The 26,443-nt window shown below is 37.2% G+C and overlaps 2 protein-coding genes and 1 long non-coding RNA gene across 4 annotated transcripts; 1 reads left to right on the top strand and 2 right to left on the bottom strand.

Moving 5' to 3' along the window:
- The first annotated feature begins 1,525 nt into the window (after positions 1 to 1,525).
- Positions 1,526 to 24,088, top strand: LOC106158310 (uncharacterized). Of its 2 annotated transcripts, none has more exons than XM_087014291.1 (6): positions 1,526 to 1,639; positions 17,257 to 17,291; positions 20,213 to 20,299; positions 20,657 to 20,885; positions 21,369 to 21,504; positions 21,655 to 24,088. In XM_087014291.1, the coding sequence occupies exons 1-6, from the start codon at positions 1,541 to 1,543 to the stop codon at positions 21,765 to 21,767; spliced, it is 699 nt and encodes a 232-aa protein (XP_086870417.1). In that variant the 5' UTR covers positions 1,526 to 1,540; the 3' UTR covers positions 21,768 to 24,088. The 2 variants fall into 2 exon arrangements, with proteins under 2 accessions (XP_086870417.1, XP_013389684.2); XM_013534230.2 differs by lacking the exon at positions 1,526 to 1,639 and adding an exon at positions 12,106 to 12,289.
- Positions 5,777 to 11,976, bottom strand: LOC106158309 (protein FAM221A). Its single transcript, XM_087014289.1, has 8 exons — positions 11,763 to 11,976; positions 11,303 to 11,381; positions 10,945 to 11,039; positions 10,291 to 10,481; positions 9,622 to 9,831; positions 8,204 to 8,329; positions 7,855 to 7,958; positions 5,777 to 6,316 (listed from the first exon to the last, which is right to left on the bottom strand). The coding sequence occupies exons 1-8, from the start codon at positions 11,837 to 11,839 to the stop codon at positions 6,191 to 6,193; spliced, it is 1,008 nt and encodes a 335-aa protein (XP_086870415.1). The 5' UTR covers positions 11,840 to 11,976; the 3' UTR covers positions 5,777 to 6,190.
- A 649-nt stretch (positions 24,089 to 24,737) lies between the features above and the next one.
- Positions 24,738 to 26,407, bottom strand: LOC106158297 (uncharacterized). Its single transcript, XR_001237902.3, has 3 exons — positions 26,238 to 26,407; positions 25,887 to 25,935; positions 24,738 to 25,389 (listed from the first exon to the last, which is right to left on the bottom strand). It is a non-coding gene; the product is annotated as an uncharacterized LOC106158297 (long non-coding RNA).
- Between the last annotated feature and the right edge of the window lie 36 nt (positions 26,408 to 26,443).

Here is a 26,443-nt window from a genome sequence, read left to right as displayed (position 1 = left end):
TTTCGCGCCACATCTTTTTTTGCTTGAAATAAAAGAAAATGTCTTCTAAAACGTATTATATCTCGCGTTTTCAGGTATCACCCTGATCAGTTAAACAAAACTGTGCCTAATACCAGGATTCTCTGGTTGATCACGATACTATTAGAAGCTAGTTCACGGCTCGGTGTCTATGCGAAAGTAAACCTGTGAAGAGAGCTTATTCAAATCTTATTCAAATTAATTTTTCAACTATAACCTGACATTTACTCGTGACATAGAGCATATATAATACAATCGTCGGGTCTCAAAGAGTTTTAGCACGTAGCCTACAGATCTTCCGAGCTCAGTCCAATATAACATAATTTTACACTTGTTTCTTATCAAATTAAAGGTCACTCAGTATTCCGGTCCTTAATGAAATAAGGGGTCACTTTATCACCATCATATCCAGTTCAACTGGCTGAAAAAGCAACGTCAAAGACAATGAAATTCAAAAATAAAATCATACCTGTACTGTTACGTAAGTAGTCCCAAATAGTACATTACAAACGTTTTGGGGTCCCTGGCAGGCCCAAAAGGGAATTTCACAACCATGAAAAGTAGCGCAGGATATATATGTAGGTAAAGAGAATATATACAGTATATGTGACTTTGAGACGCCTCAAACGCGGAGAGAATGTCTCAAAGTAGACCCTAAGTGCTAAATAACCATTTAATATTTTTAAGTCAGGTAAATACTGGATCTATAAAATTTAAGTTAACCGTGCTGATACTTCACAGGCCCGTAGCCAGCAATTTCAAAAGGGGTTCGGGTTCTTTTTCTGAAAAAGTGGACCTTTTCCCATAAAAAACTTCATGTACCTAGATCAAATTTTACCCACAGTGGACCTTTTCCCAGCAAAAGGGGCGGTTCTTTCGAACGCCCCGTACCCCTTCTGGCTACGGGCCTGGTTCAGTATATAGAAAGTGTGCTCACGTAGGGCCTAAGTCATATGTAGATCTGTACGATGGCGTTGATAGCAGTTCGATGTGTGACAACTACGGGCGACGCCGTCGTAATACGTACGTCATGGCATGATGCAGGTAAGAAGTTAAAGCAATAATAACTCTTAATTTGAGATTCAAAATTCCGCAAGAAATACATTGTAAACAACGCATGGAAATATATTCTATTGCATTTTACCACAAAAAACCAAACGTTTAGGAAAAAACCCTGGATTAACTTTGAATGCAGGAATGGCGTCGCTGACCATTGGTAAGTACGGGAAAATTGCCGTTTACTCCAGGAAAATCCAATTTTTGGCCAAAACGAAGAGTTATTATGACTTTAACACTTTTTTAGTGGGAACCTCAATTAAAGCAGGTGCGTATAAAGTGTTAATTATCCCCTTTCGACTCTTTCATTCCATCAGAGGAATCTTCCCTTTCTTTCATTAAGCTTCTACATGTACAGGTAGATGATTACCGCATGCGCTTTGAATAACAAATATGCTTGCTATGGTTGCATATTAAGAATTAATAAAAGCTGGTGATGTCATTTCTTCTGTGACTTGGAAGGTGAATGCTCTGGCGTCGCAGTGAGAGGTTGTCGCCTGAGTACTGCACCATTAGCTGGGATAACATACAGAGGATGTATTTCAGCCGCGCAGATAATTATAAGGTAGAAGGCCATTAATGATTTCAGATTTTTTATGTGTTTGGGTGCGTATGGGTGTTCAACTATGTGAGTTTTAGAAAAGTCAACCCCAACGAACGTGCTGTGAACTTTTCTCTCGTGTCAACCTGTAACGTTAACGTCGTGTGCTCATAAATGGCTGACGCGGTTGGAAAGCTAAGATCGTGTGAAGGGGGAGGGATCAATTTCTTTAAACAAGATGTATTCCTAAATTAACCTTGAAACAACTTTAAGTGCAAAATTCAGGGGCAGATCTAGAGACATTTTCAGACAGTCTTCTTTGTATTGTGCTTTATGTTCATAAATTTTGGAAAATGTAACATTAAACACATTCAAAGATTATCAGGAAACTGTACATTTAACTTCAAAGAGTTGGGAAAGCACGCTAATATACATATAATCGTATTTGTATAATATACATACTAGTATCATCGTATTTTGCTCCATATTCATAAAGTTTGGAAAATATAACAATGTACACATAAAAAGATTATCAGGGAAGAGTACAATTAACTTCACACAGTTGGGAAAGCTCGCTGCGATCCTGAATCGACGCGCGCGGTTAAACAGCGATGACATGAAGTCGGTTTTCATGAGTTACACGCCAAAAAGTAAGGGCCAGGTATAGCTAATTTAATTAGTCTTATTTAACATTCATTTGACCGGGTCATAATGTCATCAGTGAAAATATCCACTTTTTACGCCAAGGGCCGGATCTGAATGGGGAAACGAAACTACGCACTAGCTGTGGTTTCGTTTTCGTGCGAGTCTGGAGGACAAGAAACAGGATTGGGTCATAACATCTGTGATTACAAACTCAGATGACAGGATTTCCTTACACTCTGTTTAATGAAAAGCAGACTGTATTTCCGATATTTAAACTCTGAAATTGAACAATATGTATAATTCACGTACACGTGTATGGGAGATAATACTTTGTACTGAAGCTGAAAACGGACAAGATAGTAACGCACAACAACCCGTTTTCGTCCCCCATCAAAATTTGCGACAAAGATCTGCAGTTTTTGTTTTTATGTAGTGTGTTTGCCCTAGATGATCCCTGTGGCAAAATAAATAAATAAATAAATAAATAAATAAATAAATAAATAACAATAATTTTCTTTTCCATAATATACAGCTCAAAACGGGTTGGTATATGTCTATGTCCCACATTTAAGCGCTGTTTTAGTGTTATTTTCGGCTAAGAATTAAAAAAGTTTAAAATACACAGCAATGTTTGGAAACATAAAATTGTCTGTTATAATAACGCAAATCCACCCCCTTTCACATGAACACCCCCCCCCCCCCCCCCCCCCCCGATTGTAATCCAAAGCATAGGAATATTTTGACAGACTTTCAAAGATGATCACCCCCTGCTGTTAGCCAGTAGCGTGGACGTGCAGATATATTTTATTGAAGAAAAACGAAGTATCCGAAAGAAAATCCGAATTGAACTTATGCGCATTTAATATTTGTCACATTGTTTGTAAGCGACATCGTATGATTCAGATGTAAAGTAAAGTCAACACGCCAATGAGATGACTTAAATGTAAAAATGTGCTAACTTGCTAACGGACGCGAACGTTGCCTCCAACAAAGTACCTTAAAGTCATTACAGGTCACAGATTAAGTATTGAACAAGGCATCATCCCTTGGAGGACAGAGAATGCTTTAAAGTCATCACAGGTCACAGATTAAGGCTGCGTTCACATGGAAAATCTATTTTCTAAAAATCTATTTTCGGTATCTTGTGATCTATAGTCTATATGGCAAGTTTCAATCAGCTTATAGAGAAGGACATAGCACAGTAACAGCTCTCCTAAGGGTTCATAATGACATCATGCTTTCTTTAGACAAACAAAAAGATGTTATTTTAGTCCTTTTAGATCTGTCTGCTGCATTCGACACCATTGACCACAACATACTTCTGCACAGACTACAGTACCGATTTGGAGTAAAAGATTTAGCACTTAATTGGTTAACCTCATATCTAAAAGATCGAACACAAAAGGTGTCAATTGAGTCGTTGCTATCAGAGCCCACTATTTTAGAGTATGGTGTCCCTCAGGGGTCTGTGCTAGGTCCATTGCTCTTTTCATTGTATATGCTACCAGTAGAAGACATTATAGTTAAACATGGTCTCAACACTGTCATTTTTGCTGATGACACTCAAATTTATGTCACAAGTGAAAGTAATCGCTCCATGGCTATCACCTCAATAGAAACTTGTCTAGTTGAGATCCGAAATTGGATGAAAACAAACATGCTAGCACTAAATGATGGAAAAACTGAACTAATATGGTTTACATCAAGGTCTAAGCCAGACAGGGGAAATGCAATGAAATCTGATATTTGTATCGGTGGTGTCAACATCAATCCATCTAGCTATGTGAAAGATTTAGGTGTCACCTTTGATCAGTATGCAACTATGGATAGACGGATCTCTGAAATTTGCAAATCGGCATCATACTCACTTTGGCGAATTAGTAAGATACGTGACTTACTGGACAAAACTTCAACTGAAAAACTAGTCCATGCTTTCATTACTTCTAAGCTTGATTATTGCAACAGTCTCTTATATGGTTTAGGCAAAAATCATCTGAACAAACTTCAATTAATTCAAAATTCTGCAGCTAGGCTGGTAACTAAAATGGGATGGAACAGCCGAGAGCATATTACACCTGTTTTGATGGAACTTCACTGGCTTCCAGTAAGAGAGAGAATTTTATTTAAAATTTTATGTGTCATTTTTAAAGCAGTCACTGAGAATAAACCACTTTATATCTCAGAACTTATGAAGCAACATCAGCATGGAAGAGTTACCAGGTCTTCAACTTTTAGCCATTTACTTTTAGAACACAGTGTCTTAGAGAAAAAAGCTGGTAAATTTTACGGTGAAAGGGCATTTATGATATATGCACCCAAAGTTTGGAACACCTTACCCTCTGAAATACGAGCAGCAGGTGACATAGATACTTTTAAAAAGCTTTTGAAAACTCATATTTTTAGAATAGCCTATCAGTAAATATCATATAGTTCATTTTAGTTTTTAATAAGGTGTACTGTAATTTTATGATTAATTTTAAATGTTGTCACTTTAGGTTCTTATCATTTTAGAATATGAATAATTGGTTCTTTAAATTAGTTCTTAGTCCTTTAAAATTGTAATGTGTTCTTATATTAGTATTGTGTTATTTAGCTCTTTTAAGTGAATGTTGTAAGGCGCATTGAGATTTTTAATGGAATGCGCCATAGAAAAATAAATTATTATTATTATTATTATTATTATTATTATTATTATTATCACGGTACCCTGGATACCCCGCGGTGTAATTACTGGCAGCGCCGAGTATTAATTACAGCTTTGGAAGCAACTGGCTCGCGCTGCCAGTAAATACGGCGTGGGGTATTCAGGGCACAGACCGTGATCACAATATACTGCAAATAGATTTTTAGATTTTTAGAAAAAAAAGATTTTTCGTGTGAACGGTCCTAAAGTATAGAACAAGGCGTCATCCCTTGGCGGACACAGATGGTACCTTGGATCCTAGGACTATTAAACTTGCCCATAAATGAAATAATTGTATTTTACGTTCATAATTGATTTCTTTATGTACCCACAAAACCTCGATTGAACGTCTTCTGTATAAGTGCAGATTGTTATGTATTTTAGGTCAGAGGCCTGTTACTACAATTATCACATTGTATGTATCTCCAAAGTAATCTACCAAGGCGAGCTGTAGATATATATGAATTTGTAAAACAGTGAAAATTGGATTTTCTGGGAATTTCAACACTTTGTAGCATTTACGCAGTATGCACCTTGTTTTTATCTGAATTTAATGCAGTGGAGATTTTGATTTTAATCATTAAAATGTCTCTGCTATTCACACAATTAGTTTTGTATTACAACTCCTTTAAAATTCTTCAGGCTCAGTTACATGGACCTGAGTTAAAGATTCTTACAGAGGTGAAGCATAAAATGAAATATATTGTAAATTCACTCCGATAAATAATAAATTCACTCAGACAAATCATCTTTCAAGGAGCAATTTATATCCTGTATCAGCAACTTCCGGTACAAACCTAACAAAGTGGATACAAATAGAAATGTTACACAACACAAATTGAGCAAGTTTATTACAGCAAACAAAAAATGCATAACCGACTCCACAGACAGAATGTTTCAAAAAAGAAAAAATTCATTAAAAAAATTCTCCACAGTTTATTCAATGTGGAACTAAATCACAGATATGGACTGGACGGAATGGGATAAATGTAGACTGCTTTCAGAGACTACGTCACGATTAATGGCCATCTTTTACAAATATATAGTACTTTTTAACATCTAATTATCACTGTAAATGTTTTCCCTCTGCCATGGTTACTCTCGCTCATTAGTAATCAAGCCAGTTTTTCATGTCTTAATAGACTTAGACCAATTATCACACTAAGTACTGGAGGAACTGAAATATGAACAGATCTTTTCTCTTTCAAGTCGTGGACGACATATTTATGGCTGTAGCTGCAAAGAGCTCACTTCCCTCCTGATGCTGCTCTTCCTTTGCTGGACCCTGTTGCGGTTTTCCGTACACCAGTCTGTAGCTTTGAGCTGCCAGGCGCCGCTATTGCACCTCGGGACTTCATGCGTTCTGCTTTTTGCTGTTGAGAAAGAGAGAAACATGTCAACCAAAAGTTTTAAGAATTTGTAATCTTTTTGTTATGAATTAACAGTGCCCTCACATCTCTTTTCCAGCTTTAAACATGAAACAGAGCAATTTTGAAAATCTTCAACTTCAAGGCATGTCTGGATTAGACAGATTATTAGGAGTATATGTGATTACAGTGCTTGCTGTATGATTGTGTTAGTTGTGACACAGCTCACCAGGCAAATATTGTGTCAGTGTGTTAGTTGTGACACAGCTCACCAGGCAAATATTGTGTCAGTGTGTTAGGTGTGACACGGCTCTCCAGGCAAATATTGTGACAGTGTGTTAGTTGTGACACAGCTCACCAGGCAAATATTGTGTCAGTGTGTTAGGTGTGACACAGCTCTCCAGGCAAATATTGTGTCAGTGTGTTAGGTGTGACACAGCTCACCAGACAAATATTGTGTCAGTGTGTTAGGTGTGACACAGCTCTCCAGGCAAATATTGTGTCAGTGTGTTAGGTGTGACACAGCTCTCAAGGCAAATATTGTGACAGTGTGTTAGTTGTGACACAGCTCACCAGGCAAATATTGTGTCAGTGTGTTAGGTGTGACACGGCTCTCCAGGCAAATATTGTGACAGTGTGTTAGTTGTGACACAGCTCACCAGGCAAATATTGTGTCAGTGTGTTAGGTGTGACACAGCTCACCAGGCAAATATTGTGTCAGTGTGTTAAGTGTGACACAGCTCACCAGGCAAATATTGTGTCAGTGTGTTAGGTGTGACACAGCTCTCCAGGCAAATATTGTGTCAGTGTGTTAGGTGTGACACAGCTCTCCAGGCAAATATTGTGACAGTGTGTTAGTTGTGACACAGCTCACCAGGCAAATATTGTGTCAGTGTGTTAGGTGTGACAGAGCTCACCAGGCAAATATTGTGACAGTGTGTTAGTTGTGACACAGCTCACCAGGCAAATATTGTGTCAGTGTGTTAGTTGTGACACAGCTCACCAGGCAAATATTGTGTCAGTGTGTTAGGTGTGACAGAGCTCACCAGGCAAATATTGTGTCAGTGTGTTAGTTGTGACAGAGCTCACCAGGCAAATATTGTGTTATTTGTGACAGAGCTCACCAGGCAAATATTGTGACAGTGTGTTAGGTGTAGAGCAATGCCTGGAACAACCAAACACAAGTACTGGCAAAGTGTAAAGATATAACAAACTAACGGATCTGCTGAAATCTAGAGATTACAGGCCAAAATATTTTTCAAAGGCATTATTCATTCATGGTGTCAGAGCCTTATATTCATGCATGCATTTTAACTCTTTTGCTTCAACAGAAATTCATTTGGACAACCACAGTATTAAATTTTATTTAAAAAAATGGAGATGGCTTATTGGCCGCTGCAATGTTATCGATGAAGGGGTGAATTTGAATAAATTGTTGGCCAATTTGGGCTGCATTAGTTCTGCCCATATTTCATTAAAATTGCCCCATTAACTTAATGCTTGGCATTAAAAAGTGGGGCAGGAGGTAATAGCATAGGCCTTACCCTCTCTTGATATCTCCTCTCAAAATAGTCCATATCCGACTCCCCAGGCCTGCGCATGGCAGACATCCTCTCAGCAAGGTCATGGTCAACTTCAGCACTGCCACCTGGTGGAGAGACAAATTTCAAGGTCAATAATGTTAAAATTCAAAGCAGAAAATCATTAGTGGTTAACTTGGAATAACATTTACACTAACATTTTAGACGTAGCTATAATTATATTATGTATTGTTCAGCTTTAAAAAAGGAAATCATCACACTCTACCAAAGCACTCTTAGGACAGAAATAAATAACTAATTAATAAGAAAAAAATGCCTTAACATCATGGTATTAACAGTTGTGGTTTCTGACCTTGTATCGCTTTCCTTACGGACCCCCTGGCCAGCTGATGTGCCTTTATGGACTGGACATTGGCCTTCAGGAATGGGTGGTCAGCTGATGTGATGGGCTGGTCCAAGAACTCAATGGGAGGGGCACCTGAAATGTAATAGAAAATATGATAGGTCGGATGAAGGTGGGAGGGGCAATTGTATGTAAAGCAAAATCTGGTTGGTTAAAAAATGTTACTCTGAGGACATGAGTGCCAATCAAAAATACCACATATTGCTAAATTGGAATAAATAGATGGGAATTCTGTCTGAATACAAACAATATTTCCTGGAAATTTTAGTATTTTTCCATTTATTACCTAAGTATAACATTTCCAAAACTGTTCACAAAATTTATGATCTATTCAGAGAGTTGGGTTCTAAGTTTTCTCATTATTAAAGCAATAATAACTCTTCCTTTGAGATTCAAAATTCCGCATGAAATACATTGTAAACAACGCATGGAAATATATTCTATTGTATTTTACCACTAAAACGGCCGTTATTGTAGTAAAACTAAAATCTGTGCTTGTCAATAGGGCTTTCGATGCCTTTCTTCCCGGTCGTCAAGGCATTCGTTGCGAATGACGTAATGGTGTCACGCGGATTCTTGCGTTCATTCAAGACCAAAATAACATGGCGCCAAACGCATTAATGCAGACGCAGACGTAAGTTGCGAGTTTTTGTACAGTGAGTCGGATAACGAAAAGCCCAGAATGGCACACATTGTGGATATAAATGCATTTTTAACAAAAAGACGAATATATCTCATGAATCTTATATAGTGTTGTTGTTGTCTGCTTTTCCCGCGGTTTTAAGTAGGTCACCAGTGACTTTGCAATGTCAGAGAGAGCTCCGTCAGTTAAAATCTCTTAAGAGCACTTAAGAGATTTTAACAAAAAACCAGGCGTTTAGGAAAAAAACCCTGTACTAACTTTGAATGCAGGAATGGGGTTGTTGACCATTGGTAAGTATGGGAAAATTGCCGTTTACGCCAGGAAAATCCAATTTTTGGCCAAAACGAAGAGTTATTATGACTTTAAGCAACTCCTGTAAAGATGAAATTAAGTGCTAAAAAGCTATCAGTTCAAAATATCCTCAATAGTTTTGAATTGTGACATTGATGAAGGGAAAATGGCAGATATTTCCAAACAAAGTCATTTCTCAGCTGTTATACAGTTCCCATACACACACTGTTGTCACAGGCCCGTAGCCAGGGGGGGTTCGGGGGGTTCGAAAGAACTGCCCCTTTTGCTGGGAAAAGGTACACTCTGGGTAAAATTTGATCTAGGTACATGAAGTTTTTATGGAAAAAGGTCCACTTTTTCAGAAAAAGAACCCCCCTTTTGAAATTGCTGGCTACGGGCCTGCTGCATGTCTTCAAATACTCTCCAACCTCACCTGCGCCACTGGGGTCCAGCCTCATGTAGCCATCCATGAGTGAGGAGAATCCTGTGAGGCCCCCCATGGCCTGATAGGGTACGTCCTCCCCCACGGGGTGACCTCTGGCCAGTCTCTCCTCCTTGGTCTCAGTGACCATCTGGTGGACATATGTGGGCTCCCCACAGCCACATGTAAAGGAGCTTTTAAATCCTGGACACTTACAGCCATCTTGAAAAGTAATGGTGCAATAAATGAATTGAAATAAGAATAGTAAGAATGATAGCTTTCTTTGACAGAAGCCTTTAAATTAAGGGCAATTAATTCCGCCTTGAATTTCCGTAAAAAGTGCCTTTGATTAATATATTTCCATTAATTTCTCAAAATTTGAAGAAATAATATGATTAGTAATTCCTATTTGTACTACTTCAAAATAAACATTCAGATCCTCCAGAAAAATAAAACAGGCGCTATTGCATTTTTTACTAATTTATAAATTAGTAGCCTTTTTTCTATCTAAAGTTGACAGAAAAACAATAAATAAGCAAAAAATATTTTCAACTTTTAAAATTCACAATCCGCACTCTACCATTTATGGTCACTTGCAAACCCATTTAAATTCTAAGATAATCCAAACTCTTATACAACCCATATTGTGTGTAGTCCCAGCATTCAAAGACCAGTCCTCACCTTTTCTACACTTATATGCTCCCACTTCAGAATGGTCATCAGCGAAATGTTTACATCTGCAGCGTATGGGCTGAGTGCCATTGAGAGGCACGTAGTGATATGACGAGCACTTGCAGCCCTTCACTTTACAGGGCAGGAGAATAGGACGCTCAGCAGGAATTGTCTGGAAATCTGTCTTGTGCTGCCTGTACCTGGTTTCGAAGAAAAGAAATGCCTTATTATTTAGGTTTGTACTGTAAAGGTCTTCTGTGCCTTCAATAGGAAATAATTAAGGGGTCATCCATGTTGATCATCATTTTCACAAGTCTTCAAATTGGGCGCAGGGGGATGAGTAAATGCTCTCTGAATGCTTTGGAAAATTAAATAACAACTTTTTACAGGCATGAGACCAGTCCTCACTGACAAAGTAGCATTTACACAATTCACGGGATTTACACGATTCACAAGAATGACCCAATTGACCCTGAAAAAGTCAGAAATATGACAAAAGTTGGGAAAGTCTCATCAGTGTTTTTAGCTTTACATCCTCTACTTGTTAAAAGGAGGGGGGGGTCTGGAGAGTCTGCTCTTTGTTAAAATGATGATAAAAATGGAAACCCCAAAATAATAATCCTTATAGATCATTGAACCATCTTGAGCCAGAGTAAATTCTACCTGTGTGTGCAGAAGCAGGGTGTTTCTGGACCAATCAGCTTGCAGTCCATGCCACTTGGTGCTGTCCACGCTGTGTAGACTCTGTTCTCAAGACGCTGTTGAAAAAAAAAAAAACTAATATTTAGGTTATACCTGGGCAAATAGGCACCCATCGATCTATAAATCAAAATTCCATAAACATATCACATTGGATTTTACATGTACAGTACTTTTTTGTTATTAGCAACTGAAAACAAGTACATAGAAGGGCTAATGCATGAATTTTTCATAAAGTTATGTGCACAAACTAATTAATTTAAATAATATTTATCCTGATGTTTTAAATATAATATATATATGTTATAAAATACATATTTACTTGAGGCAGAACTCTCTTCTTGTATTCTTCATATTCTTCAGGTGTGAACAACTTGCCCCCATCATCATCCCCAACTATCCTGAAATGTCAAAGTTAAGCTGATATGTATAATAATAAATAAATATTGAAGGTGTGTTGGAAAGTGGTAAACGTGATTGTACATATTTACATTTTTATAAAAAATTACGGCCAAAATTTAAAATTTTAGTCCAAATCAACTCTAATGCAAATTATCTTTAATTATCAAACTCTATCTCCTTCTCTCTCACTCCCCCTCTCTCCATATATGTATATATTTCATTTCAAATTTTATTTCGTTTTCCTTTCTCGTGCTTCTTGCTTTATTCGATGCCTACCAGTAGGAATCCAGGGAATCCAGTACGATGGACAGAATGTAGGAATTTAATTCAATCAATAGTTAAATTCAAAGTTAACAGCAATTAAACTCCATCGTCCGTACCTCTTGTACTCCAAATAAGCGTCAACGGACGCTGCAGCGTTTCCGCCGAATTTAAGGTGATACTGCCTCTCTGCCATATTTCTGCCAATATCAAGTAGGGAATGTTTTTATTTTAAATGAGCTTCCTGGGAGATGAACAGCCTTGACCTTGATGAAACCAATCTTCAGACACAAAAGATCATAAACTTGCCAATCGTAATTCATAACCACATGATATTTAAATTCAAGTCTAGTTCTGTCATTTTTTTTTTCAAAGAATCAACATGTTTGTTCGGTAGGCTCTTTGTTCTCATCCGTTTCTTTGTTGTATAAAACATTTCCTATTTTTTTCATCATACGGGCACCTTGCTTCTTGACGTCACAGTTTCCAATAATAGATCGAGATTCGGAGCGACAGAACATTTTACTACCGTAACAATACAGTGATTAATTCCCATTTGAAGAGCTAGAAGACACCAAAGACCGAAATGTCAGTGTCGACAGTTATACAGATACTTTTAGTTTTCCTAGGAAACAACATTATACAGGTATGCAGGGAGAGAAACGAGATATTTTATGTGTTTCGTTACAGTTCTGTCAAGATGACTGCACCAGTAAATGTTTTGAAAATCTTTTGTATTTCATTTTCAAACCATGTATGCCAATGATATGTTGAATTGCCATGATGATTCTGTCAAGTCATTCTGATCTGATGTGACACCAGGTAGTGCCTGTGCTCTAAATGTTGATAACAAGGCACCAGCGGACTTTTGGTTGCGGGATAATGTGTGGTTACAACCAGGAAGTTTTTGTCGAGATTTCAGGTTGGAGGACAGCAAAAGTATGCGTTAAGTGAAACTTGAAAGTGTTAAATTGTACGAACTGAAGTACACTGTATTGCTAAAGGAGTGCTACTATTGTGATAAGTTATTGTGCATTTAGGGCCTTCATGTACTCAGAAGTGCACCCCCCCCCCCCTGCACATGCATCATGATTTCTACAGTAACCCTTTAGTGTAACCTGATTGTGCAATAGAACAAAAGGAAAGTTGATGTTGAAATGTCTGCCACTTTCATTTCAAACCAGGATGTGACCTCAAGGACAGTCACAGGTAATACACTGTTCACCTCTCACGTGATTCAGTAAAATAGAATCCCATAGGTGTACAGTGTATGTGTATGCTTTTCCTGCAAAAAAGAACTTTTTTTAGCATAAAATATGGCGAAAAAAGTATTTGTTCTCAGATTAGTTCAGCAAGAAATGCTTAATGTACATTTAAAAAGGAAACTGAGGGTGACTGGATTTTCCATTCAGGAGCAGGGGTTTTCCCCTCCGTCACATCTTTGCATAGTCATTGGATAATGACTGTTTATATGACCCACAAATATTTCTAAGCCCATCAGTTCAGATGCACTCTCAGTCCATTATCAAAACAAAACACAACTTGTTTATAACTGTAAAACTGCATTAGTTTTATTACTAGTACTTTAAATTAAAGATCTGTAAAGATGAAGTTGATTTCAAGCATTCACAGAAGAGGTAAAGGGATGTATTAATAATCAAGCCAGACATGCTGAAACTGTCAGTCCGATCGGTTATGACCGGGAAAATTTGTCTGGACTGGTAAAAAATTGGACTTGGTCGGTCTAAAGGACCGACAAGAGTTTTTAGAGCAGCAATTTTGAATTTACAGTCATCATTCGACATACTTAACTCATAAAATTATATAAAACTCAAAGTGTTTTTCCCTTCCATTTCAAACCTATCACATTCACAAACAAAGTAAGCTACTCTAATCATACCAGTAGTATCTGTCTCAAATGAATAGGGTGATTTTTGGTCCGACAGAAATCCATTCGGTCCAGCAAATTTTTCATTACTGTCGGTCCAAATGTCCGGCCATTCTGAAAAGTTTTCAGCCTGTCTGTCAAGCTAATCAAATTGATAATTGTGCTCCTAAAGACTGAATCCTTCATCTTAGATTAAAGAGGTTGTAGAAGATTGATAATGTCAAACTCATGAACTTAGATGACGGGTACGAGTTTGAAGACTGATATATATCCTTGATAATTGACAGTGATGTCAATGGACCTGCTCATGTGCACACAGAGAACAATGAAAAGGAAAAAGGGCTACCTTCTAATGTTAGTAGCTGGAGTAAAACATGCCATGCTAGTACTTATATCTCTGAATACAATCTAGAATGTAATAAGTGCAGTGCGATAAGACAACGTCCCTAATAAAAGAAATAAGGAGAAAAAAAAAAGAAATCTTTGATTTTTTATTTAAAAGAGATAGGGAGAGAGATGTGAGTACTAGTAGTTTTAGGTCTGTGGTCAAAACTGCAATTTCATTAATTTATACCTTGTGAGATCAGGAATAAGCATTTTTAAGGGTGTATTTACAGAGATTTAGATCGATCCAGGGATTTAGATTTAGATCGACCTAACTCCCTGGGGGTTCACGCTAAATTGCAGTCAGCCGAGCCCGAACCATAGTTAATCACTCCTGACATCTTTTATAGGCGGGACAGACGCTTCAGCTGGCTAAGCCGGCAGTAATCAAGTGAGACTCCCCATAGGGATAGATCGTTCTAAAATCTATGGGAATGGGGTCTAAGCTTTGTACACTGACATATGTCATTGTGGAGTGCAGTAATCACCTTTACAACTGGACTGTTACAGTAATACTGCAACCAGCTTTTCAAAATAACATTAGTGGTGAGTTTAGACAGCACTTGGCCAGCATTATTTCAGGACAAACTCACAGAAGTCCACCTCAGTTAAGAGCATACTGTATTATTGTTTGAAGCCTGTTAATGTTTTTAAAGAGGTGCAAACATATACTAGTAATTTTATTTCATTGAACTGTTGGTTTATCTTGGCTCAGGAACCTTGAAGCCAATTTTCAGGCAAAAGTTCCTTTGCGAAGCTTGTGATCGTCAAAACAGTGTACTAATAATCATAAGGATGGTGATAATTTGTATATCATGTATTTCCTAGATATTGCAAATATTAACATGGCTCCCTATTGTGTAGGTATTATTGACAGGTAGTGAGAGAGATGCAGGTGCTCATTACACAAAGGTACTCTAATTCTGCAATCAAGTCCATTTCATCGCTTTGCAATCAGTTTTCACGTCATCAGCTGCGCAATCATCTCTGTTATGTAGCCCTTGTCCTCAGTTTGCTCCTCTTGTGATTTTTATTTTTATTTTTTTCATTTTCTCAACTTTTGTTTGAATGTAGGTTGTCAGCATAGGTTTAGTATTACTTTGTTCTGTTTTCATTAGATTTTTTAAAAAAACATTTTAACGGGTTTTCTGCTGTGTTTGTCTTTCGCTTTTTCACTGGTCTACATAATTAATTTTGTCAAGTCTGACAATAAAGCAGCTTGTTTGTGTTTTCTTGTTGATCGATACCGTGTACAGGTGACAATAACACGGATATGTTTACTGTGGTGAGATTTTCAAGGTCTCTTGACTTTACAATTAGTTGTGTGTCTAAGGGTTTCCATCCTTATTTGACCTCCATTTCAATCACAAATAAAAAAATGAGTTTTGTTGGTCAGGAGATATTAATTTGTGTGATGTTGGGATATATTTGAGCATATTTTTTTTTCTTCGTAGGCAGATGAAATCAATAATGTAGACTAAAATCAAGAGTATTAATTATCTAACTGTGCATGAGTGACAAGATGAATAAAAACTTCTATCTTGATGATTCATCTGTGAGCTAGATAATCGTTATTTTCTAAGTGAATATTTCATGATCATTGCAAAACTTTATACCATGTTTTAAGCGGCAGTGTTGCATGGAAATTATGAATGAGGTTATAGAAAGGTCTTGGTGTTTTCAAATTGGTTATGGTAATTTTTCTCAGACCTCTAAATAAATTCATTGTACTGACTTCTTAATAATACCATGGGGTATAATAAAGTTAGGTAAAAGCAATTAGTATAGGAAGACAAATAAGACCAGTAAGAGTTAGCTAGGAGCAATTACTAGTACAATGCTAATAGGAACCCGATGCCCATGCCTGCTGCTCCATTAAAATCAATTAACACGTCTGAGGAATATTTTGCTGTCTGCACATCATGACGATTCTGTACACTTTCCTGATTCCTGCTGTATTTTAGGACATGTCTTGTACATATCATGATAAGTATTTAGTGAAACCTGAAATAAAGTGAAAAAAACCCAAAAAACACTCCCTTGGCTGAAGAAAGCAGTTACATGTAGATAAGATGGAAATAGATTGCCTTTAATGGGCAGAAAAAGAAAGTATAAACACAAACGGGTTTAAACATTATTAGTGGCTAGTAGATGTGTTGATAGTAAAGTGGCAGTATTTTTCAGACGATATATCAACCATTGATAGCACACACATCTCAGAAGCATTTGTGTGAATGGTAATTGGTCATATCTGAGGAGAGAGCTGGCATGATAGGAATTTCTCTTTAATGTGATCCTCCCACTAAAACGTAAACAAAGTATACATTTAAACAAAATGGAGGATTCAAACAAAAGTCGATACCCACATTCAAATAGATCTATAATGGATTTTAACTCCCAAACCCAGACAGACTAAACGGATTATTTGTAGAGGGCATTCAAGACCATTTCTGAATATCCAATTAATAAGTTAACTGATATGTGTACTTAAAGAGGAGCTGAGGTCATCTCGGGTCATCTCAGGTCAGTCAGTTAGGTCAGCATATCTGAGGACACATTACTTTGAAGAAAGGTCGGCTGTAATACAAGGCAGGTGCTTGGCATTTCTGATCTTTGCTGGACTGGTAAAGCTTGGGCCAGTTGCAAGGAAATTGTTTTTATTCTCAGTGTTGCTTTAAAAAGGGATGACATTTACCACACAAGGGCCTTTCTTTCCACTGGTTTATCCCTGACCTCTTGGGAGTTTGCCTGCTATTGGGGTTACCTGTCTGATTCATTGTGTTTTTGAAGAAATGTTTCCATTTGGGGATCATAAAGGAGTGGTAGAGATGAAAGTGGCCTAGATATATCTGTAGGGTCACCAAGTCTAGGTGATTGTTGTCTTCTTAAAGTCTACAGCATCCATTTTCATGTAGGGAATAATGTCAATAATACAAGAAACTTAATATTAAACAGGGAAGCACAATTATTTGAAGTAGAAAAGCACTCACAAAGCACTCGACTTGTTATAAGGCAGCTCAGTTCTCATTATTGATTATTTATTGGATCACTACCAAAATCTTATCGATTCCAAGTACTAGTAAGCCCATTATGACCTATCCTAAACATTTTATCAGGATGTTTCCGTATCTTACTAAGTTTTGCTTTTAAAGAACAAAGCAGTTTTCTTAATTGTTGAAGTATGAAGGCAGTACTAGTAATGTGTGCAGAATTTGCATTATCTGACTGTGTGGTATAGTTTTATCTGTTTTTTTTTTTTCTTTGTGAACTATTTCATGTTAAAAGATCAAGAGTTCTTCATTGTTGACATAATATTCAATTTACTTTCTTTGTCTCTTCAGGTAGCAGCTGAATTCTGCCAAGATTTTCAGAGATAGTGAGTATGACTCCCTCAGGGGTTTTTCTCAATATGTAGTTCCTGGAATATGTATGCTTGTGTGATTATCACCATTACTCTTAGATTTCTGCTAGATAACACAAGGCAGCAAGGTGTGTGTGTGTGTGTGTGTGTGTGTGTGTGACATGCGTGGCTGAGAAGTGTGCATGAACGTTGCATGCACCTTGCTGAAGAGTGGTATATGTGACTTAGTTTTTGTGGGTGAGGAGAACAAGAACCAGGCGTGGTGTATGTCGCTGTCATGCATGATACATATGTGTGTTTGTCAGCCAGATTGTACACAACATTTTGCTTTTTAAATTAATGTCTGCTGTCGTATAAGGATGAATTGATTAAAGAATTGTAGACTGCTTTTCATTTTGGATGAAGTTAAAGTTGATTTAGTAATTTACTACAATTTTGCCAAACAAGACAAAATGAAAAAATATATATATTTATATATATACACACACACACACACACACACACACACAGTATTGCAAATGTTTATCCATAAAATAATTGTCTTCTGCCCATGAAAAGCAGATAGCCTGTTAGTTTGTGCACAGGTGCAGTGTCTCGTAATATGTCTGTACTCCGCCTCTCACATGCAAGAATCTGCTGCCAGCAAAGGCAACATTTCACTTCATGGACACTTCATTAAGTTGCATGATTCAGAAGGTTTTGTGAGAAGAATTACGCCAGTGGCTACAACTGCTGAAGTTCTAGCCAGAAACTAATCCCTTGATTTGGACCGACTCCAAAATAGAAGATAACATGTTTGAATAAAAGATGAAGTTCTGACAGTAAACTCGTTAGCGTATGAGAGTGCGTAATTACGCGTTGTTTTGCTGTTTTTACGCATTGGCTGGAGCCCCAGCGCGTACGAATACGCACACCTTTGGCTTTGAAGATCGGCGAAGTTGACCAGTCCGTTGACTGTTGACGGTCAGACTCATGTTGAAAATGTCATAATTGATTCCCAAGTGTCTCATTTTTTTCTTTTAAAGATATTTGAATTACCCGACTAAAACATGCTTCTTCTTTCACTGACCCGCAGAGGATGACGTAATCTTCTCTGATTGGTCATAATATGCAAGTTTTAGGTCAAAGCACGTGTGCCTCTCTTTAGTATAAACAAGGTATGAACAACGATGAAATGATCGTTTTTTTATTCACATAATTGTTCAACATTTTAATTGAGCAACCATACGTTTAGGACCAATTTAAATCACTCGCCCAGACCAAATACTTTAGGCCAATAACCCTTGTGACTTTTGTAGTTTTAGTCGTCAGAATAAATTTTTAGTCGCATTTGACGAGCGGGCGACCGGGAATTTCCAGCTCTGCTGATTACCAGTGATGACAAAATGACGAGAAAAAGGAAAAGCAAAGGAAAAAAAACAACAGTCAATTAAAAGGTTTTGTCATGCAAGGAAGGCAAAGTTATTTACTATAGATTTCAGAGTCCGACATACCTACTTGCGATGGTTGCGTTTCGCAACTAGTTTTATCAGCCGGGCACTTAAAATTTAGCTGGTAGTTGCCCGGAAACGCAAGTGACTTTCGGCTGTTCACTTGCCCGGAAAATTTGAAGTGTAAAATTTATTATCACAGACAAAATAGATCGTTTATTATTGGCAGTCATTTGCCGGTTGGAAACAAAGTGGTTTGCAGCAACCGGCTAGCTCCAGATTTGGCCAGCTTAGAAAACAGTTGAACTTGAAGTGCTGCGCTAACAAACATAAATAAAAATTATCTTTCAACAAACTGTGAAATAATATTTCTAGTAATTATTTACAAATTGAAAGCAAAGGTTTAATTTTTATAAACAATTTAGTAAAACTTAAAAACGACGGGTGCCTAATGTTCCCGACTTGACCTACTTTTTGTCGGCATCAATTTTAGGGAGAAACACTAGGGAGAGTAAGAAGTATGAACATTTTGATTGATTAAAATGGCTAAATATGTAAATTTTGTGTCCCTTCTCAAATAGTATACTAAAAAATGCTTGTTTGACAGAGACGGATACTGGGTGACTACTTGTCAGTGTCCAGACATTTTGGCGCCGTTCTCTATCTCTCCCTCTCCCAACTATTACAGAGCGCTTGTTTGACCTAGTTTTTTTAAAAACTTTACTAAGGAAGCAGTTAGGCCAGGAGCATTTTTAAATCTCAGTCAAGAATAGATTGTAAATTTTTGGCTATGAAGTGCAGTCGTACTTGTTGTATTTTGATTGTTTCTGTGGTAATTTAAAAGCAATGTAAAATCTCTAATAAATTACATGTTATATTTTCACACCCCCCCCCCCCCCCACTGATTTTTGGAGAAAAAGCCAAATAAACAACACTATAAGGTGACATAGTAACTACCTGTTTGTTTTTTTAATTAAAATACATTTACAATTTTTTTATAGTGACCAACTACCAACTGCAGTGTCACAGAATGATACTCCACTGTCCCAGATTGTTCCTCCACTATCCCAGTCTGATGATCTGCACAAAGTCGCAGTTTAATTTTGTTTTCTTTTTGTTAAATTGCAATAATAAAAGATTTTGGATAAAAGGATAGTGGGTTATTGTTATGAAAGTGAACTGTGTGATTGCATGATTATTAATACACAAAATTACACCTTGATGAGCATTTTTTAATTTTACCCCTTCATTTTGAAAATTACCCCTTCTTTTTTTGGGCAAGGGGTACGGTACTCCCTTAGAAAAATCCTACCGAGTGCACTGTCTGATACATTTTGCAGTAGTGGTAGTATATGAAAGGGTCTCTTTTAAGCTTTTTTTTTTCTCTCCGGGTATGGGACTCCCTGCCCCCCCCCCCTTGCCCCCCCCTCCCCACCCCGAGTCCCCAGCACTCCCACCTTGGTCTACCTGTGATATATTGTACAATCTCCCTTGTTTCTGTTTCAGCTGTGACTATGGCTGCTGCAGTGAGGGATGTTGTAGCTATGATGGCTACTACTACAGTTGGAGCATTTGGAACATGTGGTATTTCTGGTAAGATATTCAGTTTCATGATTTAAGATTGAAACACGAAAAAGTAATCGAATTTGGGCAGCCTTAATGAAAACATAAAATTTTTAATTTTTATTTATTTCCAACATGGATAAAATTGCTGCACATCTGTAGATGATACATTGCCAGTAAAAGCTACAGAAAATTAAAATTTTTGATCTGTAGCAATTTCTAAGAAATTAAGATTTAACAAATGTATATTTTTCTTCAAAATGTAAATGAAGGAATTAATTTGACCAAAAATAAGCATACTAGTAACTGATGGTCAAGATCTTTTCATGAAAAGAATTATTATAAAAAATAATACATTCATTGCATCAATTGCCAATTCTTCTTCAGGTTCATAATCATCTTCATCCTTCTGTCCTGTTTTGGAGCATGTGGCTATTGGCGCCGTCGCCAGTGGATGTTGGCCCAGCAACGCACCACCACTGCACAGCAGGGTCATCTCTTCATACCCTCCATGGACTATACCAACCCTGCAGGCCCCCAGATGTACCCGTATGGGGGGCCATACCCCCAGCAACAAGCCCAGGGGAATTTCCCATCTCCACCCCCTTATGCAGAGGTAGGGGCCACTCATATAGCACCAGAGAGATCGGTTCTGCTTTATAACTGTAGCTAGTAGAAAATCTGTCTTAGCAAAGACTGCTATGAATATAGACAATTCAGTTGTGTGGTCACAAATTGTCCAGTGTAGCTGTGACCCTAGAACACTCTTGACTCAACTACTAGTATACTGTTTGTGGACAAATAGCTAGCTACAAGACCAATATAGCAAAGCTGGCTTTAGTTAGTTGGCTGTCTGGTTTCAGTTAGCTGGCTATCTGATGTTAGCAGTGTGTCGAGCTAAGCCTTAGACTGATCCAGAAATATGTACAAGTATTTGATGACTTATAAAAGGATTTCAAAGTGGATTTCCTATTATATGTGAGTGACATTGAGCCAGAGTAGCCCAACTTCTTTGTTAGAATATCTTTTACTTTGTGAAGAGTTTTCTTATTAACAGATTTTATGCCAAACTCTTTCTCATTCTATCTGATATTTCCAGGTGATTTCCAAACCAGATGCATACCCCCCATCAAAGCAGGATCTGCCCCCATACCCAGGGGAGCCAGTGGTAACAGCCGCCACCACTACAGAGAATACAAATACTGCAGTCAACTCCCAACAACAGGTCTCCTCAGGTACAGGACCATGATGATAGTGATGACTTTTTTTCCAAGATAATTTAATAGAATACTTCATTAAAGTTGTATATTTAGCAGTGTACTTTAGATATTGACATAAAATAATTTTAAGAACAAATAAAAATATCAGAATTTTTTCCATATTAGGTGCTGCCGCTATTCCCCAGCCCCCGCCATATCAGCCATCATCGACGCCACCAGTTACGGACCCCGCGGCGCAAAACCCAGAACTAGTAGCTGTCATCACAAGCCACACCTAGTTTTCAGCATAGCCCTGCCCATTTTTGGGTGGAAGCCCCGCCCCTTTCAGCAGAGCTCCACCCTTATTGAAAGGACTCTGAACTGTGTGACACTCTTATGGAGTTGAACTTTGTTCCCATCTCTCTACTACAAAGCTGTAGCAAACTGATACAGCACCTCATTGTATGAAGCAGGAGAAAGAACTGGTCCTGTGACGTGGACTGTCATTATCTTTTTGATTGACAAGTTGGGAGTAGCATTAAAATGCATAAGCCCCGCCCACATTCTTCAGAGTTTTGAGCTCAGATTACACACACAGGATAAAAACTTAATATTAACTTCCTGTTTAGTATTCAAGATGAGTATTGTCTCTTGGCACTGTATATTAAGAATAAAACTGGAAGGGGGTGCTTATTTATAGTAAATATATATTAATTGTGGCAATATGAAGGAAAAAATTGCCATTCTTTGCATATCTGTGCCTGTGTTTCATATTTTTTACAAGCTGGAAACTAACATAAACATAATATCTCTTAGCTGATGACTTTCTTGTTTCTTTTCATCAAAACTTTTCTTTGATCTTTTTGATAAAATCAAAATTCAAGATTGCAATATTTATAGTACCCAGTTATAATTGCACAGGGTTTGTTTTCAATGTATTTAAGCACGTTTTTTTGGTGTTGTGTATATTTCTTGTGTTGTGTAGGTAAGTTTGTATATAGAAGCCCTGGATATTATCGTGATAGAAAAAAATATATTTTCATGGCTTGGAGATGCTTTGCAGTATTGTTCTCAAGGAATGCTAATAGACTTAGAAATATTTTGATAAAAAAGTCGGCCTCATCTCCAGACAGATCTGACATTGAAGTGTTTATGGTCACACTTGGTTTGTGCAATTGCTGGTTAGCATCCCCCCCCCCCTCCACCAAGCCCCTTTCCCATTGTCTACAGTCTTTCAGAGCAAATTAAAATTTGTTGACTGATAATCTTTCTTTAATTTATTGAATTTTTGTCTGCACCTATGGTGGTTTTGGTGTGCAGACGTCTAATCATGGTGATATATTTATAACCAATTTGTATTTCATATGTGCTGAAATATTTTCTTGTGCATACGCAACATGAACATTTCTATTCTATTTGTCAGGTTATGTGGATCCATGGTATTTTACACATATACCTATATGTACAAATGTGCCTACTGTGCACGGATAGTATTTGGAATTATGTTATTATTGGGGGTCGAAAAGGGAAAATTTAAGCCCCGGCGCTCTTTGACGAGTTGTGATGAAATGCATTTGATGTATGTAAAACGATATTGAATGATTTAAAAGTTGAAAAAATTGTGAAAAAAATTCAATATTGGAATTAAGGTGTTTGAAATTGTGAGTAAATGTAGTTGTTTAGTATTACTAGTGCCTTCAAGTCTTGCCTGTACATTAAAATATATAATGTCATCAACATTTTTATCTGGCTGGATTCCCTCATCAATGAAGTGGGCAGTGACAAAGGTGGAACAGAAATGTTGGAACTGAATCAAGGTAGAATAGGAAATTTATTAGATGAGCTTGTTTTACATATTTATCTCCTCTGGCACTTATAATATGACATTGCTTGAAGGTGTGATTTAGAAGTTCGTTTCCCACTTAATATTTATAAGAATTACTCCCAACTTCAAATGAACTTTTTTTCTGAAAATAAAGGGGTAAAATCAATTTGCCAGTCTTTATTTAATCTGAATTAAAGCTATTGCCTTAGATTTTTAAATTTGCCATCCTTTGTCAATGTTTTGTTATTCTACTTAAAGAAAATCAAGGTGGTATTGACATAAGTCTGGCCACAGACGTATAAATGTGATTGTTTGTCGCTATGGTATTGGTCAGCTATGGGTCATATTAATTAATTAAGGACCAATTTCATGCTACTAGACAGGTGTTTATTACCTGTGTTGTGATAAAATGATAGAACAACTGATGAAGATCAGTGTATTGGTTTTCTATTGGTGAAAGTTGCAAATGAAATAACTAGCATTTGGTTGACAATAAAATCAGGATGTAAATCAGAACGGGAGCGTCTCGAAAGTTCGAAGGTTCATTTGTCCAAAAAATGGTAACATATTCAGCGTTTTTTTTAATCAAGGTTCTGTAGTGAACCTTCGGACCAATGAACCTTGGGATTATTGCTATGGCCCCCCCATCAGAGCAGCTAGAGGTGCATGACAAAAGGGAAATGTGACCCTCTCTTCGCCACAGCGTTTGTGCTTTTAACTGGATTGGGAAGGGGAAGGGTGATGGAAGTGAGAACGATGTTTGAAAAAAATAAAATTGTATTTATGTGAACATTATCCCAGAGTTTTTTATTTGGAGGACGGTTAGTTCTAAAGGAATTTTGTTATTTAGGGTGGTGCAGTTTACCTGCATAGAGCTTGAATTAGACGCTTTTTAAGTGGGTAGAGTTGTATTATGTTGAACTGCCTTTTCTCCAGCTTTGTTTTCTGTTTTTGTTAAAAAATTGAAATTATCTCAACATAAAGTTCTTTCAAACAATATGTGGAGTTCTTGTCATATGCATTCATTTATTAATGTCAGTACATAATTACGGTATGGCACCTTATACACACCTCTCTTGCTGGTACAAATTTCTCGAGATATTTTCACGCATCAACATTTTTCCCCCCGAGCTTGGTCCAATTTGGCAAAACATTTTCAGACCCAAGTAGTTTAAAGTTAAAAGGGTACCAAATAAAAGGACAGCAAGATTATTAAGTGACCATTGCCACAGTATTCCCATTCATGTTGACAAATGGGCATGCTGGGTAAAAAAAAAAAATGAATCAAGGGGGGAGGGGCATAGGTCTCAAGTTCAGACAGTTTTTTTTATATTCTGTTGTCTGTTAGCAAGTCTTTGGTCTTGTCCTTATCAAAAGTAAGTTGTAGACAAACATATTTTCTCCTCATTTCAGAATGTGGTAAAAATAACAAAAGACCACAGACTTAATTTCCCCGTCTGAGATTTATTCTTAAACCGCCATCCCTATGAATGAGAAAGCAGTTCAAGATAAATTCTGAAATATGTACAAAATAATCTATACAATATAACTGATCATCTTACATAATCTTGCACAATGATTTTACGATGAAGAACAATTTACATGTACAACACATATTTTACGATGTTAGATTACACAAAAAAGTATCAACTCAGAAAATAAATGAAAGACAAAAAGCCTTCGTTTCCGTTTTCTGTAATTTTTTTTCCTTTTCATGTTTCGTTATGAAGTGATCGGGTCACAGCGACATAGGTGACATTTGCCGCAGAATCAGTTTTCACAAAAACAAGTTTTTCTCATTCATTACCAGGAAAGGGAAATTGAGATCTTGTTATTTCCCAGAAAGTGTTTTTTTTCTATAACATCATTAATGGTTCATAGTTTATCTCTGAAATAATGTTATCATATCAAAGGTCATAGATATGGTGGTCTCCTCTGTGAGCGCACTCTAGCGTCGACCTGGATCTAAGCACTGCCTCCTAGTGGTAGTATATGGAACAAGCCTCAGTTCTGCCCTCTAGTAGTAGTGAATGGAACAAGCGCCTTGGAGTGACAGTGGAAATCCCAGTTATCTGCTTTAAAAAGTGAGAAACAGACTGAAAAAGAAAGAACCCTTTATTAGTTTGCAAAAATATCTAAACAAGACAAAAACTGAAACAACAGCTGTGAACCACTGGTCCATTATCTTCTGGTATCCTGTTTGAGACTAAAATGCCCAATTTCACTTTCCCATTACAAAGATAAGAAAGCAAAGAGTGTTGTTTGCAACTATGTTAATCTCTTTCATTAGATGCTTTGTTACAGTTTCATTTTTCATTAATTTAATTACATATCAGATTATCTGATATTAGGTGCACTCTGAGGGATTTTAACCATTTTAAATGACTTAATTGGGAAACAGAAGTAGCTGACCAGGATATTGAGAAAAATATGACTTAGTGACACCTTCAGAAGCTTTGATTTTTAAACCAGAAATACTGACATCAAGCTCATTGAATATTACAGTTTAAAATTATGTGATATGGTTGATGTTTGTCGTGTGTACCAGTAAACACATGTATCATGCTGGAAGTTGAATGTCCTGTCATCTCACCTGAGAAGGTTAAACTCTGGCATTCCTGGTTCTGGACCATGTGAATAACCTGAATAAATAAATAAATAATAAAGAGCAATAATGGCCATTGATTACAATTTACATCATTTAACTTTTTGATTCATATCTTTAATTTTTCTTTAAATTTACAGTGTATTTTTACAGTGTTCACGCTATAACAGTTAATTTTACTTTTTAAGTTCCAACATATGAAGCAGTACAATGAGGTGTAGGTTCAAATTCAACCTCAAGACAAGACTCCGACACCTTGCCTCAGTCAAAGACTAAATATATTACCCAAAGTCAACGTCAAAGTAAGAATCGCCACAGACGTTCAAGTCATCGCCTTACCTAAATACAACACAAGTGGTATAAACCCAATGTGGAATAACCGCTGGGCGAGGCCTACAACCGTAGAAATTCTACCTTTCATGGTTGGACTCATATTTGATGTAGCAGGCGTGCAGCAACAACACCGGAAGAGAGTGACTCTTCTTATACGCATGCGTTCACCTAGCCTAGATTGCATCTCATAAGTGTTGTGATTGGTCTAAATT

Source organism: Lingula anatina, chromosome 5 (genome assembly GCF_051362555.1).
Source record: "Lingula anatina isolate TDL-2025a chromosome 5, LinAna3.0, whole genome shotgun sequence".
In the NCBI taxonomy this organism is placed as follows: Eukaryota; Metazoa; Brachiopoda; class Lingulata; order Lingulida; family Lingulidae; genus Lingula; species Lingula anatina.
Note: the sequence above shows the minus strand (reverse complement) of the source record. Positions and strands in the feature narration are given on the sequence as shown.

Bases quoted from the DNA above. Each gene is read 5' to 3' on its own strand.
- LOC106158310 (XM_087014291.1), top strand. From the start codon at position 1,541: ATGCTCTGGCGTCGCAGTGAGAGGTTGTCGCCTGAGTACTGCACCATT. The intron at 17,292-20,212 runs GTGAGTATGACT...TTTCTGTTTCAG, and splicing joins TGCCAAGATTTTCAGAGATA to CTGTGACTATGGCTGCTGCA. The intron at 21,505-21,654 runs GTACAGGACCAT...TTTCCATATTAG, and splicing joins CCAACAACAGGTCTCCTCAG to GTGCTGCCGCTATTCCCCAG.
- LOC106158309 (XM_087014289.1), bottom strand. From the start codon at position 11,839: ATGGCAGAGAGGCAGTATCACCTTAAATTCGGCGGAAACGCTGCAGCG. The intron at 11,040-11,302 runs GTAAATATGTAT...TTTTTTCAACAG, and splicing joins AGAAGAGAGTTCTGCCTCAA to CGTCTTGAGAACAGAGTCTA. The intron at 6,317-7,854 runs GTAAGGCCTATG...CTTTCTCAACAG, and splicing joins AGAGGAGATATCAAGAGAGG to CAAAAAGCAGAACGCATGAA.